Source organism: Bubalus kerabau, chromosome 13 (genome assembly GCF_029407905.1).
Source record: "Bubalus kerabau isolate K-KA32 ecotype Philippines breed swamp buffalo chromosome 13, PCC_UOA_SB_1v2, whole genome shotgun sequence".
Lineage (NCBI taxonomy): Eukaryota > Metazoa > Chordata > Mammalia > Artiodactyla > Bovidae > Bubalus > Bubalus kerabau.
The window spans coordinates 4127384-4141786 of NC_073636.1; the positions used below are offsets into that span (position 1 = coordinate 4127384).

At 40.7% G+C, this 14403-nt stretch overlaps 1 protein-coding gene across 1 annotated transcript in view; it reads left to right on the forward strand.

The window, feature by feature from the left end:
- The window catches only part of SLX4IP (SLX4 interacting protein), a 225532-nt gene that overhangs the window by 8015 nt on the left and 203114 nt on the right, over positions 1-14403 (forward strand). Inside the window, exons 4-5 of the mRNA XM_055543391.1 lie at positions 11446-11537; positions 12661-12716. Of these exons, the coding sequence (XP_055399366.1) occupies positions 12690-12716 (27 nt within the window). The 5' untranslated portion in view covers positions 11446-11537; positions 12661-12689. The remainder of the gene's footprint in view (positions 1-11445; positions 11538-12660; positions 12717-14403) is intronic.

Consider the following 14403-nt stretch of genomic DNA (forward strand, 5'->3'; position numbering starts at 1 on the left):
ATTGAAATAGGACCAGAGTACCTTGACCTCCTGTTTAGAGGGTTTAATAAGGAATTTGGGATTTGGAGACGGTAAAGATGTATTAGATTAATAGGTATAAGTCTAAAACAGTAACACAGTCTGTAGCCACTGATTTCAGTAACATCAGCAGATTCCAATTAGCAGGCTTGACACTTACCTTTGCCCTGCTCCAGGTTATCAGAGGGAATAAGAATGGCACCTGTTCTCAGAAAGCTCTGGTCACAGGGAGGGGAGGGACTGAGGAGCAGAGTTAAGTGAGTGGAGGGGGTGTGGAAGGGCTGGGCTGGCCCAGAGAAGGGACCCTTCACCCTGGGGATCCCTAGAGGGCTCCCGAGGAGCAGGCGGCAGCTCAGTTGGGTTTCCAATGATAACACGATCTTAGGAAGAGAGGACCTTCTCTAGTGTGACATGCATATGCACACATATGTGCTGGCCCTGCGTGTTCAAGGTCACATGCCCGAGTTGGCTGTGGAGGCCTCGGAGCTGTGACGGTCCCTGAGCGGGGGGTGGTGGGGCTCATACCTGCTCCAGTTCCTCGCGTGACGGTTTCGAGGCTGGAGAGTGCCAAGATGGAGACTGGAGCTTCTTGGAGAGGCCTGGGCCCTTCAGGACGACCAGCTCTTTGGGGCCTGAGACCGCCTGGCACCCCCACCTGTGGTTTTCCCTCCTTGGGGGAGGCAGACGGCTGTCAGCGGCTTCCTCTGTCCTGTCCCGGACAACAGGCACTGAGAGGAGAGAGCGCCCTGTGTGCTGCCCCAGGCCTCTGGCAAATGGCCTTCCTGTGTTTAGACTTCAGCCTCTCGGGGTTTCATAAAAGGACAGTGAAGGCCTTGCCCCTCACCGCCGCAGGGTGGCCGTCAAGGCAGCAGTAACGCAAGGCGTCAGTCAGAGACGCCCACCACCGCCGCCGCCTCGCCACACGTGGGGACACTCGGCAGGGAGGCTGGTGCGCTCTGGCGCCTCTGCTGCCCGTCCCTTCTGTTGGCCTGTTCTGTTATGAATACGCGTCTGCACGTCTTACACACACCTTCTCTCAGTTTGTGGTTCCACCGCACCCCCCTCCCCAACTGAAGTTTAATTTTTTTAACCTTTTTGTTTTGAAATAATTATAGATTTGCCCCAAATTGGCATAAAAGTACACAGAGTCCCCTGTACCCATCACCCAGCTTCCTCCAGTGGTGACATCTTTTGTGACTAGAGTGCAGCTATTAAAACCAGAAAGCTGTCATCGGTACAACCTCCAGAGCCTATGAGATGGAACCAGTTTACATGCATTTGTGTAGCTGTTTTTATCATGTGTTTCTATTCCTGTAAACAGCACCACAAGCACAGTGTAGAATTCCATTGCCAGAGCTTCCTTCTGCAGCTTCCCTGTTCCTAACCCCCGGCAACCACGAATGTGGTCTTCACTTCTATAATTTTGTTGTCTGAAGAATGTTATATGAGTGGGATCATACATTCTATAACCTTTCAGATTGTCTTTTTTCTCCTGAGGATCATCCCCTTGAGATGATCCAGCCAAGCGGTCGTGTGTGTCAGCGGTTCAGTTATGGTTGCTGAGTGATGTCCCATGGTACAGATACGCCAGGTCTGTTTAACCACTCACCCACTGAAGGACACCTGGGCTGTTTCCAGTTTCTGGCTGTTATGAATAAAGTCACTATGAACATTTGGCTACAAATTTTTATGTGAGCCTAGGTTTTCATTTTTCTGGGGTGAATTACCAGGAGTGCAAATTTTAGATTATGTGGTAAGTACATGGTTAGTTTTGTAGGAAGCTGTCAACAATCTCTTTTCTGGAGTGGCTCTGTGATCTTTACAGTCCTTCCAGTAGTGTAGGAGACATGCCTGTTCTCTGCATCTCCACTAGCATTTGGTGTTACCTGTTTTTTGTTTTTTTTTTAATCTCTTTTTTATTAGCCATTCTGGTAGGTATGTAGTGATGGCTCATGATGTTGAGTGTTTTTTTTTAATTGAAATATAGTCAGTGTATACTGTTATGTATGGTCAAGCCAACAAAGGTCTATATAGTCAAGGCTATGGTCTTGCCAGTCGTCACATACGGTTGTGAGAACTGGACGATAAAAAAGGCAAGGCTTCAAAGAATTGATGCCTTCAAACTGTGGTTCTGGAGAAGACTCCTGAAAGTCCGTTGGACAGCAAGGAGATCAAACCAGTCAATCTTAAGGGAAATCAACCCTGAATACATGTTGGAAGGACTGATGCTGACGCTCCAGTACACTTGGCGCATTGGAAAAGTCCCTGATGCTGGGAAAGATTGACGGCAGAGGAGAAGAGGGCGTCAGAGGATGAGATGGCTGGATGGCACAATGGACATGAACTTGGGCAAACTTCAGGAGATGGTGAGGGACAGGGAGGCCTGGCATGCTGAAGTCCATGGGGTCGCAAAGAGTCGGACACGACTGGATGACTGAACAACTGTTTGTTAGTTTCAGGTGTACTATTTGTGCATATATATGATGCCTCATTTGCATACAGCATAAAATGATTCGAGTGTCTTTCATGCTTATTTCCCATGTTTGTCCTCTGCTGACATACCTGGTAATGTCTTTTGCCCACTTTTTGACTGGATTGGTTTTATTTTTTTACCATTGAGTTTTGAGAGTTCTTTATATGTTCTAGTTTATAAGTTGTTGACTGGTTATGTGGATTGCAAATATTTTATTCCAGTCTGTAGAGTAGTTTTAATCTTAATACTGCCAAATCTACCATTCTTTTTCTTTTTGGGTTATACTTCTTGTATCTAGTTTAAAAATACCTTCCTTTCTCAGAGCTCATGAAAAACATTTTCTGAATGCTGCTAACTTTTCACATTTGAGTTTGTAGCTCATCTGTAGTTGATTTTTCTGTACTGTGTTAAGTAGTGGTCCAGTTTTCTTTTTTTCCAAGTAGACACACGGTTGTTGGACCACAGTTTGTCAAATGAATAGTCTCCTTATTTCCCACTGATGTGCAGCACTGCTCCCATCACCCGTTTCCATGAGCCCAGGGGCTTGTGAAGTCTGTTCCTTCAGCCTGTTTGTTTCCCCTTTTCTAGCACATTATTTGATATACTCTGGCACTGTGGTAGTTTTGCAGTATCTGGTAAGACTGACTCCCTTCATTGTTTTTCTTTTTTTGTTTTCCTTCTCTCTTAGTCCTTTTTGTTCTTCTTCAGATTCCCTGTTTAGGATTGTGCCTGGGATTGCATTAAGTTTGAACAATGTGATGAGGTCTGGCACGTGTCTTATTAAATTCATCTCTAGATATTTTAAATCTGTGGAATGCTAGTATGATATTTTCAGAAATCTATATCTTCTGCTTGTTTCAAAGAAATTGCTTTTAACATTCATCAGTAAACATGTTTGCTACATTTTTTTTTTTTTGGTAGATGCTTTTCTCACATTAACTTGTTTCTATTCAGAGATTTCTAGTGTTTTTCTTTTCTTTTTTTTTCTATTTCTATGAAAATGATCCTGTGCTTTTATTATGCTTCAGTTTTTAAGTATGGTAATTGTTCTAGTATTAAACTGACCTTGTACTCCTTGGATAAACCTCACTTGGTTCTGAAGTATTTTTTTAATATATTGCTTCTGTTTGTTTGGGATTCTCGCGTCTAAGTTCAGGCATAGAACTGGCTGTGATTCTCCCTTTCATAGTCTGCCCTTGCCCAGTTTCAGTCTCCGGGCTTCATAGGGTGAGTTGCATGGTGGGAGGGGCTCCCTTTCACCCTCTTCTCTGGAATCATGTGTACATTTTGGCATTATTTGTTCTTGGAAGAGCTGCTGGATTTTGGATCTCTTCTTAGATCACCTCTAAGAAGAGACCTTAGAGGTCAGCCTGTCCAACAGCATTGTTCTCCTGAGGCAGAAAGAATTAAATGCTGAGGCTCCAGTCCAGAAGGCCTGGTCCACTGTCTTAGGACTCAGCAGCCTCATCATTGTAGAAGCCCTAATCCCGATGTAAAGGTAACAGCCATTTTATTACCTGAGAGAGAGGGCACAAAGCCTTCACATCAGAGTCCACACAAATTCATAGGGAGACTTGAGAATCATCCCATCAGTGTGACAAACAGGTCCCCTAGGTTTCTAGGGTCATCGGATTAAGTTAAAGAACCGAGAGGGGAAAGGGAGCCTTGGGCAGCACTCTGACAGCTCATGGAAAGCTGTGGGGAGCAGGCAGAGTCTTCCCTGGCTCCACTGTTAGCAGCTCTGTGTAGGAACAACTCAGCAGGCCATTAATGCATGTATTGCCCTTTGTGATGACAGGTGATAATTTTCACCTGGAATATCAAATATTCACTGTATGGTGTTTTTTTTTATTAAAGTCAAAGATTCAGTGTATTTTTTGGAAAATTTCCCAGAAACAGCAAACATAAAATAGTGTCAGCTCCTGTTTCAGGAATATTTCTTCATCCAGCAGACTCTTTTGAGCACCTTCTAACTTTGATAACCTGCTCATTCCAGGATGGATAAGTGTGCTTTCACCCATGTTTGGAAAATAGCAAATTGGGTTCATTTTATGCTTCAGCTCCTCCTGTAGTTCGTTTCTAGCCCCTGTGCATAATGCTGTAGTGAGGCAGAGGATGTGTGCCTTATCTAAAGGACTTCAGCAGGTGTGCAGGCTCAGGGTCTACACAGCTGCTGTCCAGATGCGTTATGCGCTTTATCTTGGTGCCCGGTCACATAGCATGATGGTAATTAAATTGATTCAGGCCACATTTGCCTTAGCTGTGGAGTCCCTTCCTCCCTTCCCCGCACCCCCCCACCTCTTCTGTCTCTTACCTTTCCCTCTATTTCTCTTTCTTCGATGAGCAGGAGAGAACCACCCTCCTGCAGCCTTGTTTGAAGTCATGCTCCGTGTTGGGAACGTCTGCCTTGGCCAGGGGAACAAGGACATGCCTACCTTGGCAGCCCAGTTAGCCTTTGACCTCGCAGTTCTGCAGGGGACAGATGATGCTTGATGGCTCTCAGTGAGGTGACCTGACTCTTCTCCTGCCCTCAATCTTCAGCTGTGAGACCCTGGCCTGATCCCCCAAGTTCTTGTTGGGGGAATAGACGTCAGGCCCGGGAATAGATGGTGTGTAAGGGTGTCTTATAGTTCTAAAATTGTTAGTTTTTTGAGATTGCAAACACTTTGGGAACAAGTAAAAAAAAAATTGCATTGAGAGGCAGAATGCCACATGGTATTAAAAATGGGTTAAAAATGAAAGTAAAGTTATACAGTTGCTTTTTATTTATTTTTTGCATGCAGTCTGTTTTATACTAGAGATCATATTATTTCATATAAAAATATGCCTTTCAAAAAGAATAGAAAAAAAAAATAAAAAAAATATGCCTTTCAGTTCTGGATTCTTACAGATCATATTTTTGAGACGGGGCTTTGATGATGCTTTTTGAAGAATCCAGATCTTAAAACATAAATGCAGCTGCTCTTGCTTTACTGATTAAAGGGGGGAAAAATGAGCATTTTAAGAGTCAGCTGGAACCTTATTGTGAATTGAAAATATAACTTTCACTGTAATATAGCTCTTAATCTATCTAACAGCAGATATGGTCTAAAGCCTTGTAATAGTCTTCTGTGTGGGCCACCTGTCCTTCTGGAAAAGGAAGACATACTGGAAAACCAGTGTGTAATTAAAAATAATTAGGTCGCACGTGCTTCAGATTTGGTTGGATACTTCTTGGCAGTACTCTTTTCCCTGTTCCTCTGTCTAGCTGAACTACTAGTATCCTCTAAATATCCCCAGAGAGGGACTCCCTAAATTCTTAGCAGAAGTTACCCAAACCTGATTTAATATATTTAAAGGAGCTGACTGTGTGTTTATCTGGCTTAGATAATACAATGTAATTTTAAAGATTTAACTAGTTTTCAGAACAACCTTTATGGATGTTGTTTTCAAGCACATGTTCTTGACTTTCTAGAAAGTTATTTTTTCCATTTACACCTCTGTAGAAATGGGCTTGCTAAGATGAACATCATTAAAAAACATTCTAAAGCATATGCATTGCATTGTTCAGGGAACAGAAGTGAATAGATTAAAATGAAATTAAAATGATTTAGGGTTTGGATAAAGAAAGATATTTTTGTCTATTAAAAAATAGAATCAAAGATTATAAGATTTTTTAAAAAATTTCCCATTGACTAAGTAATAACTGTTAACACTCATCTGGGGCCTACTGTTTATAAATGATGAGACTGTTTTCATGTACTTAGTCCTTTCAATAATTTTAAGTTAGGTATTGCTACCCCTATTTTATAAATAAGGAATCTGGGATTCAGAATAAGTGCTTTTCTTCTTTTCCATTATGATTTATTGCAGGATATTGACTGTAGTTCTCTGCTGTGCAGTATCATATTGTTATTTCTCCACTCCAGGTATGCTGGTTCGCATCTGCTAATCCCAGAGTCCCAGGCTGTCCCTCCCCAGCCCTTTCTCCCCACTGGCAACCTCCAGTCTGCTCTCTGTCTGTGAGTCTGTTTCTGTTCTGTAGACAAGTTCACTTGTGTCATATTTTAGATTCCACATGTAAGTATTTGTCTTTCTCTTTCTGATGTACTTCACTTAGTATGATAATTTCTAGGTCCATCCAAGTTTTGCAGATGGTATTATTTCATTCTTTCTCATGGCTGAGTAGTAGTCTGTTGTATGTGTGTGTTGGAGAAGACTCTTGATTCTCTTCCCATCCCTCTCTTCCCAACTCACCCATTCCCTCAACTCACCCTCCTGTACACATACTTTAAAATCCTTTTTTCAACAATGTCTGAAATTTTCCAGTGATATATGCCCTTTTATGTGTCTGTTTCAATCCTAAGTTTTACATGTTGGTACTTTTGTACTAATCCTTTAGTTTTTCATTTATTCTCTCTTATTTTTCATCTTTATTATTTCTGAAGTTCCTGGATGACTTAGTCAGCTTTATCCTTTGGTCCATTAAGGTTTTAAATTTCATTTATCATAGTTTTAGTTGCTTTCCAGAAGCTCCTTTTTATTTATTTATTTATGTTTTAATTTATTTTTTTATTGAAAGATAATTGCTTTACAGAATTTCGTTGTTTTCTGTCAAACCTCATGAATCAGACATAGGTATACATATATCCCCTCTCTTTTGAACCTCCCTCCCATCTCCCTCCCCATCCCACCCCTCTAGGTTGATTCAGAGCCCCTGTTTGAGTTTTCTGAGCCATACAGCAAATTCCTGTTGGCTATCTATTTTACATTTGGTATTGTAAGTTTCCATGTTACTCCTTCCATACATCTCACCCTCTCCTCCCCTCTCCCCATGTTGAGAAGTCTGTTCTCTATGTCTGTTTCTCCATTGCTGCCCTGTAAATAAATTCTTCAGTACCATTTTTCTAGATTCTGTTTATATGCATTAGAATATGATGTTTATCCTTCTCAGAAGCTCCTTTAAAAAATATTTATTGATGTAATATCTTCTATCCTGCTGATATCAGTGAAAGTGTCTTTCTCCTTGAATAGTCTGGATTTCAGCCAAGTAGTTTTTTTTCTGTTTTACTTTCTTTCATAATAGAGTTTTTCCTTACATGATAGATGATTTGTCTTTGTTTATGTGTGTGTATTTGGGAGTGGGACACTAGGAGATGGAAGTTAGTTCTGCACACAGATGTGGGGTTTGTGGGTGCGGCCTTCACTTTAGAACCATCTGTCTTGGTTCCTTGGGGAACCCCTGATGTCAGTACTTTTAGATCCAGTTCCCTGAAAGAGGAGGTTTCAGTCTTCTATTTGGAGACTAAGGCAGGATAGAAGGGTGTGTTAGTCAAGCTTCTCCAGAATGAATAGAAGATATAAATGCACACACACGTATGTATATATACATGTGTTTATTAAAGGAGTTGCCTCATGAAATTTTGGAGGCTGAAAAGTCCTACGATACACTGTATGTAAGCTGGGGACCCAGAAAAACCAGTGGTGTGATTCAGTCCAAGTCCAAAGGCTCAAGAATCAGGAGTGCTAATGTCCAAGGGTGGGAGAAGATGGATATCCCAAATTAGATCTTGAATTCATTTTTTCCTCTATCTTTTTGTTCTATTTTGACCCTCAGTGGATTGAATGATGCCCACCCACATGGGGGAGGGTCATCTGCTTTACTCAGTTCATAAATTCAAATGGTGATCTCTTCCAGAAGCACTCTCACAGACATAATGTCTGACAGTCTGTTAGTTATCTGGGCATCCCTTAGCCCAAACAAGTTGACAGTTAACTATCACAAGGGGCATGTGAACTGCCCATGAATTTCTCTTTTTTTCAGTAGGATCAGATCAGTCGCTCAGTCATGTCCGACTCTTTGCGACCCCATGAATTGCAGCACGCCAGGCCTCCCTGTCCATCACCAACTCCCAGAGTTCACTCAGACTTATGTCCATCGAGTCAGTGATGCCATCCAGCCATCTCATCCTCTGTCGTCCCCTTCTCCTCTTGCCCCCAATCCCTCCCAGCATCAAGAGTCTTTTCCAAGGAGTCAACTCTTCGCATGAGGTGGCCAAAGTACTGGAGTTTCAGCTTTAGCATCATTCCTTCCAAAGAAATCCCAGGGCTGATCTCCTTCAGAATGGACTGGTTGGATCTCCTTGCAGTCCAAGGGATTCTCAAGAGTCTTCTCCAACACCACAGTTCAAAAGCATCAATTCTTCGGCGCTCAGCCTTCTTCACAGTCCAACTCTCGCATCCATACATGACCACAGGAAAAACCATAGCCTTGACTAGATGAACCTTTGTTGGCAAAGTAATGTCTCTGCTTTTCAATATGCTGTCTAGGTTGGTCATAACTTTTCTTCCAAGGAGTAAGCGTCTTTTAATTTCATGGCTGCAGTCACCATCTGCAGTGATTTTGGAGCCCAGAAAAATAAAGTCTGACACTGTTTCCACTATATGCTGGACCTGGTATTTTCCAGACCAGAGATCCTCTGTCTTACTTTCTCCAGAAAATAATTCTCTAGGCTTCTAGGCAGGGTGAAAAGAGCAGTTGCCTGGCTGTAAAAGGTATAAGAATTTGATTCCTTTTTATAGCCAAATAATATTCCATTGTATGTATATATCATATTTTGTTAAGCATATAGCGATGTAAGCTTACCTCAGAAAACAAGAAAGATCTCAGTTATTCCATTATGTTTACCCATTCATAATTTGATGGGCATTTGGGTTCTTTCCACCTTTTTGGTTATTATGAATAATGCTGCTATGAACATTCCTGTATAAATGTTTGTGTGGACATATGTTTTTATTTTCCTAGGTACATATATAGGAGTGGAAGTGCTGAATCATATGACAACTCCATGTTTACCTTTTGGAAGAATTTCCAAATTGCCAAATTATTTTCCAAAGTGGCTGTAACATCTTACATTTCTCACCAACTATGTATGAGAGTTCTAATCAATCCATATCTTTGTCAACACTGTTGTCTGTTTTTTGTATTTTAGCCATCTTAGTGGGTGAAAAGTGGTGTATCATTGTGGTTTTGATTTGTATTTCCTCAATAGCTAGTAATTTTGAACTTATTATTTGTGCTTATAAGGCCATTTGAATATCATCTTTGGAGAAATGTCTGTTCAAATATTTGGTCCATTTAAAAATCAGGTTATTCATCTTTTTTTTGTTGTTCTAAGTGTTCTTCATGTTTTCTGGACATGGGTCCCTTACTTGAGATGGGACTTGCAGATATTCTCTCCCATTCTGTGAATTGTCTTTTCAAGTTCTTGATAGTGTCCTTTAAAGCACTCAAGTTTTAAATTTTCATGAAATCTGATTTAACGTTTTTTTTTTTTTTCTTTCTTTCATGACTTGTGCCTTTGGTATGTATCTAAAAAATTATTGCCTTATGCAAGATCAGTGATACACTGGTAAAGAGCCCACCTGGCAATGGAGGAGATGCAGGAGACAAGGGTTTAATCCTGGGTTGGGAAAGCCCCAGGGAGGAGGAAATGGCAGCTCACTCCAGTATTCTTTCCTATGAAATTCCATGGACAGAGGGGCCTGGCAGGCTATAGTCCATAGAGTCGCAAAGAGTTGGATGCGACTGAGCATGCACATATGTAAGGTCATAAAAACTTATGCCTATGTTTTTTTCTAAGAGTTTATAGTTTTAACTCTTAGGTTTAGCTCTTTCATCCCTTTAGAGTTCATTTTTTATATAGTAGAACATAGGGGTCCAACCTTATTCTTTGGCATGTGGATACTCAGTTGTGACAGAACCATTTGTAGTAAGGACTGTTTCCCCATTAAATTGTCATGGTATATAGGTTAAAAATCAACTGATGATAAATGTAAGGATCTGTTTTTGAATGTTCAGTTTTAGTCCATTGATTTATGTAAGTTTTATGACAGTATGGTACCACCCTATTTGGATTACTTTGTAGTAAGTTTTCAAATGGGGAAGTATAAATTCTTCAGTTTTGTTCTTTTTAAAGATTATTTTGCCTACTACAGAGGTCTTATATTTTTATACGAATTTTAGGATGAGATTATCAGTTTCTATAAAGGTCAGCTGAGATTTTGATGGAAATTATGTTATAGATTGATTTGGGGTATATGGCCATGTTAACAAAATTATTAAATGTTCCAATCTATGTATATAGGATATCTGTCCATTTACTTAAGTTTTAAATTTCTTTCAATAATATTTTATGGGTTTTGTTGTATAAATTTTATTGGGGTTTTTTTGTTAAATTTTTTGTAAGTATGCTGTCTGACATTATTTTAAACATACTTCTTTTCTTAATTTCCTTTCAGAATTATTCATTGCCAGAATATAGAAATGTAGTTAATTGTTTAATATATTTACATCTTATAACCTTAGTTCATATGCTTTGTAATCTAGTAGTTTTTTTAAAAAAAATATTTAGGATTTTCTACATATAAGAACATGTTATTTGTGAACAGAGATAGTTTTATATCTTCCTTCCCAGTCTGGATGTCTTTTATTTCTTTTTCTTGCCTAATTGCCCTAGCTGCTGCTGCTGCTGCTAAGTCACGTCAGTTGTGTCCAACTCTGTGTGACCCCATAGACGGCAGCCCACCAGGCTCCCCTGTCCCTGGGGTTCTCCAGGCAAGAACACTGGAGTGGGTTGCCATTCCTTCTCCAATGCATGAAAGTGAAAAGTGAAAGTGAAGTCACTCAGTCATGTCCGACCCTTAGCGACCCCATGGACTGCAGCCCACCAGGATCCTCCATCCATGGAATTTTCCAGGCGAGAGTACTGGAGTGGGGTGCCATTGCCTTCTCCAATTGCCCTGGCTAGTACCTCTGATAGAATGCTTTGTGGAAGTAGCAAGAGCAGACATCACTGTTTCTCCTCCTTAAGGAGAAAGCATTCAGTTGTTCATGATTTAGTATGGTTTTAATAGTGGGTTTTTAGTAATGGATTTTCTTTTTTTCTCTTTTGGATGCACTGCATGGCTTGCAGGATTGGAGCTCCTTGACCAGTGATTGAATCTCAGCCCTCGGCAGTGAAAGCAGAGTGTTCTAACTACTGGGCCTTTAGGGAATTCCCTAGGTGTGAGTTTTCTATAGATGTTCTTTACAGGTTGATAATACTTCTTTCTATATTCCTAGTGTGTTGGATTTTTTGACTAAAAACTGTTGGGTTTTGTTATTTATTTGAGATAATAGTGTGCTTCTTCTTTTATTCTGTTAATATAGCAAAGGTTGCATGCTCTTCCTTCAGATTTATATATAGTAAAGAATGTAACCATTTGGGGTTCCTGGGTGGCACAGTGGTAAAGAATCCACCTGCAATGCAAGGTGCGGGTTCCATCCCTGGGTTGGGGAGATCCCCTGGAGTAGGAAATGGCAACCCACTCCGGTATTCCTGCCTGCAAAATTCCATGGACAGAAGAGCCTGGTGGGCTATAGTCCATAGGGTCACAAAGAGTTGGACACGACTTCCCACCTTGATGATGATAGTATGTTATACAGGTTAGTTTTCAGATGTTAGACCAATCTTATATTCCTGAGATAAATGTATTGTGGTCATGATATATAATCCTTTTTATATGTTGCTGGCTTTGGTTTGTAGTATTTTGTTGAATACTGGTGTGTAGTTTTCCTTTCTTCTGATATTCTTTTTGGTATTGGTGCATGTGTGCATGCTAAGTTGCTCAGTCGTGTCTGACTCTTTGCAACCCCATGGACTGTAGCCCTCCAGGCTCCTCTGTCCATGGGATTCTCCAGGCAAGAATACTGGAGTGGGTTGCCATGCCTTCCTCCAGGGAATCTTCCTGACCCAGGGATTGAACCCACATCTCCTGCATTGGCAGATGGATTCTTTACCACTGAGCCACCTGGGAAGCCCCTTGGTATTGGTATTAGGATGTAACTGGCCTCTTAGAATGATTTGAGAATTTTTTTTATGTTTCTTTTAAAGGATCTGTGAAGGACTGATATTAATTCTTTAAACATTTGGTACAATACATCTGGGCCTCTGCCTTTCTTTGTCAGCAGATTTTAAATTGCTAATTCAATATAATATTTTTGTTAAGACCAGTTATAAGTGGGCATTCATCTTATAAAAATACATATTGATATTTGATTCTTTAGCCAACCTTTCTCTGATATAATATCCAAATAGAAAGAAATTTTAATATACCTACTTATAACTTTCTTTTTTCTTTTGTTAAAGGTCTGTAATTATTCCGGAACCAGTAAACCATGGCATCAAAGAAGTTTGCTGTTAAAGTAAGTGTTGCTTAATAGCTTTCTTTAAAATGATTAATCACTTTCTAAAATAACCAAGCCCTGTATTAATTGAAAATAGAAGCCCTGAACTTTCCTTTTGCTTTTTAAATTTGGGAGACCACTGAAAACTTGAAGTTGGTGATTGAAAATGAGAAAATGAATAGTTCATACGGTCATGGCAGTTTCTTGATTAAAGTCTTTTATAAATGCCTTTGGGGCTAACTTGGTCCTTAATGTTAAAAATTACAATTCACATTGCATGCCCATGACATGATTTTTGATTATGACAGAGCAGGCAAAAGAAAAGAGGCAGGCAGCCCGTGCCGCACCCGAGTGAATAGCAGGAGCTAGTTCTCCTGCCTCATGGCCCTCCTTTGTTTTCCTCTCATAAGCTTCTCTTCTTTATCTGTTGATGACTGGGTCTGACCTTTGCCTGTGAGGGAAGGGTCACCTGAGAGGGAAAAGAGAGGAGAAGAATTGATAAATAGTGACTATGATTGACCCTCCAGGTTGTACAGCCAGGGGTCCTGCCTCCCAGCAACTACAGATTCAGTCTCCCTGGAGGGACCACTGCATGAAGGATGCTTTCACATATGCGTGCTCTTTAGGGCATGTTCTCTATGCTAGTGTTTCATTAAGCAGAAATTGAAAACATCAAATCACACGAATTCTAGTGGTTGTTAACCAGATCAGATACTATATAATATTGTAGTCATGTCTTACCTTTATGAAGTCAGTGCTCATTAGATTTACAACCTATTTATAAATTTCATCACTTACAATTATTTCTAGTATTTGTATATTCTGTATGTAGTGTTTCTTTCTGTGAGAGATTATAAGGTGAACTTTCACTATTTGTCTGTCTAGAAATGCATTTGGTTTTCCTCTAGAGAGTAAAGTTTGTTTAGAATTTCAAGTTGCACATCATTTCTCCTCAGCACTTTAAGGTATTTTCCCTTGTCTTCAGAAATCTCTTACTGCAAGTGAGAAATGTTTTAATTATCAATTGATACTAAAAAACCACCTGAAAATATAGTGACTTGAAACACAAGCCATTTTACTCTCAGGATTCTGGAGGTCACCAGAAAAAAACCGGGTTGGTTTTTCCGTTTGCGGTTGACTGGGGCTGCAGTCATCTGGGGCCTCAGGGCAGCTGGTGCATCGAAGCTGACGACTCTAATGGCTGACTGTGCTGCAGTCTCACCCAGGCTGTTAGTGCTGCCCTTCAGTTCCCATTCAAGTGGCTGCTCAGTATGGCTTGGGCTTCTCCTAGCTTGGTGGCTGAGTTTTGAGGGATGGGCTCCCAGGGCAAGAGTTGCCGGAAGAAGGAAGTGTGTAATTCGTCCAACCCTTGAAGACCTGGGCTCAGAAGTCTCAGATGCATTTCCTCCACATTCAGTTGGTCAGGGCACTCAGAGGTCAACTCCAGGGAAGATGCAGCTCTTGATGTGAAAAGCAGCTTGTGCTCATAAGGAGGGGAGCCTCTGAGGGTGCATCTGTGGAGACCAGTCAGCTCAGAAATCTACTTGTGATTCCTTTCTCTGTTACCTTACTTATCAGGCTATCTTGGTTCTCTGTAGTTACTTTTAAGGTTTTATCTTTGTCTTTGATAATCTACAGTTTCCCTGTGAAATCTTGAGATATAGACTTATTTTTATTTATCTGGCTCAGGATGCAATGTACATCT